This window comes from Pistacia vera, unplaced genomic scaffold (assembly GCF_008641045.1).
Source record: "Pistacia vera cultivar Batoury unplaced genomic scaffold, PisVer_v2 Contig387, whole genome shotgun sequence".
Taxonomy (NCBI): domain Eukaryota; kingdom Viridiplantae; phylum Streptophyta; class Magnoliopsida; order Sapindales; family Anacardiaceae; genus Pistacia; species Pistacia vera.
The window spans coordinates 229,890-236,412 of record NW_022196209.1 but is presented as its reverse complement, the minus strand read 5'-3'; the positions used below and the strand labels follow the sequence as shown (position 1 = coordinate 236,412).

The 6,523-nt window shown below is 35.6% G+C and overlaps 1 protein-coding gene across 1 annotated transcript; it reads left to right on the top strand.

Moving 5' to 3' along the window:
* Positions 1-3,366: 3,366 nt before the first annotated feature.
* LOC116140917 (CRM-domain containing factor CFM3A, chloroplastic/mitochondrial-like) lies at positions 3,367-5,427 on the top strand. Its single transcript, XM_031426486.1, has 5 exons — positions 3,367-3,730; positions 3,823-4,313; positions 4,420-4,882; positions 4,966-5,096; positions 5,350-5,427. The coding sequence occupies exons 1-5, from the start codon at positions 3,367-3,369 to the stop codon at positions 5,425-5,427; spliced, it is 1,527 nt and encodes a 508-aa protein (XP_031282346.1).
* Positions 5,428-6,523: the final 1,096 nt, after the last annotated feature.

The following is a 6,523-nucleotide window of genomic DNA, read 5'->3' as shown; positions in this document are numbered from 1 at the left end:
ATCTTAACATAATTTACTAGGTAAATTGGGGAATTAATTCATAAACATATCCCACTACAACTAGTAAATTAGTCTATTTGTGAAAGGGACAGATACTTATTTGATTAAGTTTACACATATATTAATCGATCAATTAATTAATTATAAGGATAATTGATTGTGTAATTTGAAGTCTTAATCAATATATATTATTCTATGGTTTGTAAATTGTAATAATTAATTAAATTTATTTGGGCCATGTCATGTATTATTACTTTGTGATTCACAAAGTAAAATACATATATTTAATTATTAAACTCTCTCATTTAGATTATTTTCTATAAATTTAATACAAACATTAGAAAATATATAAAAGATTAATCATAAATTTAGATACATTACTTAAAATTATGATTTAAACTTAATTTTATATATAATCTCGCAAAGGAAAACCAAAAAAAAAAAAAAAATCTCAAAAAAGCGAGGCAACCGAGGCTTCACGGGGCCTGGGCCGGGGCAGGGTAGGGATTGAACTATCCCCTACCTCAGCCCATCCCTGGATGCAGGGACACAACTTAGGACCATCTTCGGCCCTATCCCCATTTTTTTGGGGGATTCCTTGGCTCATTCGGGCTGGGTCGGGACGGATCCTCATGGGGCCGGGGCAAAAGCCCATCTCTATAAAGAAACAAAGGGAGAGATATATAGTGTCTTCTTTCACAATCTCATTTAAAGATTACACATGGATTCAAGTATGCTTTATTGGTTTTATAAATAGTGAAAATGCATCAAAGTTTCTCATTTTTGGGATTTAAGATTATGCAATTTTAGGGCATAGAAATATGATTATATTGTTGATTCTTTGCCATTCATGGAATTGATAAAATTGCTATTAAGATAGTTGTTTTACATGCAATCCTTGTATAACCTCGAGGAAGACTTAAATTGTAGTAAACCATTCACCATCTTCCTCTGCTTAAGAGTCTTTAAGCCCTTAAAGCTCAAGTGTCCAAATCTACAGTGCCAAGTTGCACCATGTCTTCTACAATTGTATTAAAACAAGCAGATGCTTTAGGTTGAGATATAGCATGCAGTATGAACATTTGATTCGAAGACATCTTTGGCTCTATGATTAAGCCTCTCTCGGGATGAAACACCTTACACTTTCCATGTTGAAACAGAATGGCAAGCCCTTTTCTTGCAATTGCCCAATATTAAGCAAATTGTTCTTTAGCTCGAGCACATAAAATACTTTTGTGATGATCTATGCTATTCCATTCACCTATAGTAGTACATTACCCTTTCCTAGTATGGCCATGCTTGAGTTGTTCCCTAGCCTCACAGAATCTTTGAAGTTTTCATCAAAATCCGAGAAGTATTCCTTCTTCCCACACATATGATTGTTACATCCCGAGTCAAGGAACCACATATCTTCTCTATTGGCCTTGTCCATATCCATGTACGCCACCAACAACATTTCTTCTTCAGTCTCTGCATAGTGGACCTCTTTCTCGTTGCTTGGACATTCCCATTGAAAATGTCCTAGCTTGTGACAATATGTTTAAAGTGTTTGTATCTATAGACTCCTCAATGGAACACACAACATAGGCAAACTTAGGAGTCATGGATCTCAATTTTTTTTCAACGATAGTAGTATCTCCCTTAGTCTCACCATTTGCTTTCATCTTGTTAGCTATGGTAAGAGTCCGAGCAAAATACTCATTCACAGACTCTCCTACCTGCATGTGGAGAGTTTCAAACTCGTTCCAGAGAGCTTGCAAGTGTGCATGCTTAACTCGAGTTGTACCTTGATATTTTTGCTTCAAAGAGTCCCATATGTTCTTCGTTGTATCTTTGTTGACAATTGTCTCCAGTATCGAACGATCTAGTGCTTGAAAGAGATAGTTCTTTGCTTTCAGATTTTTCAACTTCTGATCTTCAATGTTGTTTTTTTGGGCATCCGTGAGAACAACACCTTCTGCTGTTGTAGGAATCACATTCTCCACTAAGCCCCAGTACTCCTTTGATGGCAAGAAATTTTCCATGATCATTGCCCAATGATCATAGTGCCCATCAAATTTTGGAACTATTGGCTGAACAAATGAACTCTTTGACATCATACTGCAACTACTACACACGTAGAAGACTGCAGCTTCTAATTTAACCAGGCCCTGCGATGTGGCTTCAAAACCAGACGTTAGGAACCAAAAAAAGACTTACAAAAGGATATAAAACTTAAGAGAAAATTCATTTTTATGAAGAACAAACTAGGTTACTGTCAGAACAAACAAATGAGAAATAATAGCCCACGTCTAACAACTCCTAATAATGTGGTAAGATTAATCCAAATATATCTCAGCCCTTGACAATAGGTACTTATTGTCTCATTATCTATGCAATTGTCTTTCCATCAAAGGCAACTGTCATAGTTATCTATTTATTAAAATTACATTTTAATAAGAACTGCAGGACCAAATATATAATTTTAATTAAATTAAAATTCTAACATATGTCCTTCCATTCATTCCAGGCCAAGCGGAGTGAGTGAACTATGCTCCGATCAATTCAACTCGTATTTTTACACAACTTAAGAATGCAAAATATGATGAAACTTTATTCTTTTGCAGGAGCTAAAACAAGTGAGTGTCTCCAAATATCGCAATATTTTTTGGTTGAATACACTTTGATTCTCCTTCTTTTATATTCTCAATCAAAATATTGTTTTTTTTTTTTTTTTTAATCATGAATTGCAGACGGCATAAAGTTATAGTAGATAAAGATGTTCCACAACAACTGCATTGGGAGGTTTTTGATTACATAATAGTGTCAGTATCAAGGTTAAGCAATATCTTGGCCACACACAAGTAAGGGAGAAAGATCTTTTTTTTTTTAATCGAAGTATCTGGACTCGTTTATGCGTATTTCGATTAATCTTCGAAGTCAATTAAACATTTTATAAACTCAAAAAATCAGGAAAACCATAATATTATTGTGATAAGTAATTCTAAAATTTAAACCCAAGAATTCAAAAAAAGGAAGACGTTATCTATCAAACCAACCCTTTGAGGTTAAGATTCGTAGCATCGCCATACATTTCTTCGTTATAGATTTAGTATCGGGTTCCCTACCACATCAATTAAATAGATATTGAACTCTAATCTCTAAACTTATTGGATCCAATCAAAATTTAATTGCTCTTAATGAACGTGATGATATTAATTTTTAATTTGGTTCGTTATCTATATAGGCAGGTGAATATAAACATTACACGTGTAATTATTGAAGTGGTCACTGGTGGACACTGTAACAAAGTCACTGTGGAAGCGATCCAATATCAAAGTGAAACAAGATAATTTGTATTGATTAATGATTATCATCACTATGGCAATGGCGCTTCAAGCCAAATATTATTCTCTGCATGCTCTTCTTCCTCAACCCCAAACCCATTCCTCGAACTGTTCAAAAACCATTAGAATTGCAACTTGTTGTGCTCATCATGTCATTCAAGCTCAAGCCGAGACAATGAGGACCAAGAAGAAGCTCAAACCAAGCTTCTTCCAGCAAATTCGCCATAAATGGTCTTCGAAAATAAGTTCACCAAGAGAGAGGTTTCCATGGCAAGAACAAGAAAAAGAACAAGACCAAGAACTAGAGATAGAGGAAGAGGAAGAGGAAGTAGAAGAATTGAAAACCCCGCAGTCTTTTGGTGTTGCAGAAACTGATGTGGCGTCATCAGTGAGTGTCCCGGTGAGTTCTGCTTTGCCAGAAGTTTTGTTTCAGCTCCCTGGGATCATGGAAATTATTCTCAACGTAAAATCTAACGAATTGGTACTAAAAATGAAGAAAATGTTGATGGGTCTCTTGTAAGTAATGCTGTTAAAGAAGTCAATAAATTGGATAATGAAGTTAAATGGGTTGAAGAAATTAAAATTGATGATAGAATTGAGGAAAAACGTATTGAGTTTCCAAGTAGCAAGCCAAAAACAGTTGTCGGGGGTTTAAACGGCGCCACTTCTGTGAACGAAGGCCTAAAGGAGAGTGGAGAGAATTGTAGTTCAAATAGGGCACCATGGAGGAGAGATACGGATAACGAGGGAGATAAGAGGAGGAGAAACAACACGGAGTTGGCGGAGAGAATGATCCCTGAGCACGAATTGCGGAGACTTAGAAATGTTTCTTTGAGAATGCTGGAGAGGATCAAAGTCAAGAGCGCTGGGATTACGCAGGCATTGGTGGATAGTATTCATGAGAAGTGGAAGGTCGATGAGGTTGTGAAACTAAAGTTCGAAGAGCCTCATTCGCTTAACATGAAGAGGACTCATGAGATTTTGGAGGTCAGCGTTGGTCATTGACATTTTAATGTTTTCGTTTTGTTTGTTAGGTGTTTGTCAAATTGATAGAACTTGATGTTTACTTGAAATGTGTTTCATGCTTGATCAGAGGAGAACTGGGGGTTTGGTTATATGGAGATCAGGCAGCTCAGTGGTTTTGTTCAGGGGAATGGCCTACAAACTTCCTTGTGGACAATCATTTACAAAACAAAATCAGATGCTTAGCTCAGATAATGTTGTGAGTAATTTGATGCATAATGCAGGAGAGAACAATTTGGTTGGGTCTGCGGAATCATTTATACCTTCTGCAAAGTATTTGGAGAATCTTTCTGAGGAAGAACTTATGGACTTAACCGAATTCAACTATTTGTTAGATGAGCTGGGTCCGCGGTTTACAGATTGGCCTGGCAGTGGGCCGTTGCCTGTAGATGAAGACTTGCTTCCTCCTGTGGTTCCTGGATATATACCACCATTCAGACTTCTCCCTTATGGCATAAGGCAGTCTTTAAGAGATAATGAGGTGACGACGTTTCGTAGGCTTGCAAGAAAAATGCCTCCACATTTTGCCCTTGGTATGTCAAATCTATTGTATATGATTGTAATGTTCAGCAAATTGTGCATTCTTAAGGGCTTTGTTTTTATTTAATTTTCCTAGGAAGGAACAGACAACTACAAGGCCTAGCTCAGGCAATGGTAAAGCTATGGGAAAAGAATGCTATTGCAAAGATAGCAATAAAACGTGGTGTACTGAATACAAGTAATGAGAGGATGGCAGAGGAACTCAAGGTGAGATCTGACAGCAGTATTGCCTTTTGAATGTAGAGCATTTAAAATAAATTTCTTAATTTTTGCTATGCTCAATGAGAAAAATGTTGAAGTGTCAAGTTTTATACAGCAGAGTTGCTTTAATTAAATTCATTGTCTACTTCATCCCAGTGACTATATTTTAAGAGGCTTGGATTGAATTTTCTTCTTTAGCAGCTTTCCTGGTGCAACTGTCTATAATTCTTAGTGCTATGTTTTTGGCTCGTGCACGCAGAAATTGACTGGGGGAACACTACTTTCCAGAAACAAGGATTACATTGTCTTTTATAGCGATATGACATTTAGATTATAAATTCAGACAATAATAATATCTAGATCATGAAATCCTCCACAGAATCCAGACCTCATTAGGTGATATTTTGAAGTTACATATTTACTAATCAATTAACAACATGCTAACATAAATAAAATCAATCCATGAAAATAAAAATGCTCTTAAAGGCTCCTAAAATTGCACTTTTAGTTATAGCATATCCCTAGGATGGATGACAACTGACGCAAAAATGCTTAGAAGAAACTTTGAAATATCTACATAAACCATGAAACAGGTTTTCCCTACTAGAAGAAACTCCAACTTTCTACTTTAAAAAATACAAACTATTAAGTTCAATCAAGAGAAACAATATAACACAAGTTAAATTTCAGCCCTATCCTGCAATGTTTGTAACATATCAATAGCAAACCATAGCAAAGTTATAAGAGTTTGGTAAAGCTCAAGAAAACTAAATGCCAATATCAAACAAATGCACAAGCACCAACATAATTACAGGTCAAAAGATGATAGAGAAATGCAATGAGACTCAAATTAAAATAATAAAAGCACGGCAGTATGGATCAGTTACGGAAAAACAATACATTTATACCCAATTCAATGGTAAGACATTTCATATATCGATAATTGAAAGATGATCAACTTACATATAGCTCTCTCACTTGTTCATTAATCCACCATTTCTCGGTGCTCCAACGAGTGTCATGAAATAATTGTATAGGACTGATAGATTTCCCAAGTTGGTGCGCCTTAACAGTTCATATTGTCATTGACTATAAATTGAAATAAAATTAGTAAACAGGAAAACAAAGTTATATATTTGTATAGGTGAATCATATTAAATAACTTTTCCTTTTCGTGCTGGATAAGGTTCTTGGAACCACCGTGGTGGTTATACCTCAGCTTCGATCGGTTCTCAGAATAAGTTTTTGACCGTGCTTAACACCACAAAATTTAATATTAAAATACAATACATATATAATAACATTAAAAGCCATGTTGACCTTACCTGAAACTTTTCACTAGAAAAAAGGTCACAAAGATATATCCAAGCCATGAATTTCTTGGAGTTGTTTGTACTTTATACAAGTCAAGACTTGAATAAGCAAATGGGAGA

What these genes read in the sequence shown, in the direction of transcription:
- LOC116140917 (XM_031426486.1), top strand. Translation starts at nt 3,367, where the DNA reads ATGGCGCTTCAAGCCAAATATTATTCTCTGCATGCTCTTCTTCCTCAA. An exon ending in ATCAGTGAGTGTCCCGGTGA is followed by an intron (nt 3,731 to 3,822) that starts GTTCTGCTTTGC and finishes CTAAAAATGAAG; the next exon opens with AAAATGTTGATGGGTCTCTT. An exon ending in GGATGGCAGAGGAACTCAAG is followed by an intron (nt 5,097 to 5,349) that starts GTGAGATCTGAC and finishes TCGTGCACGCAG; the next exon opens with AAATTGACTGGGGGAACACT.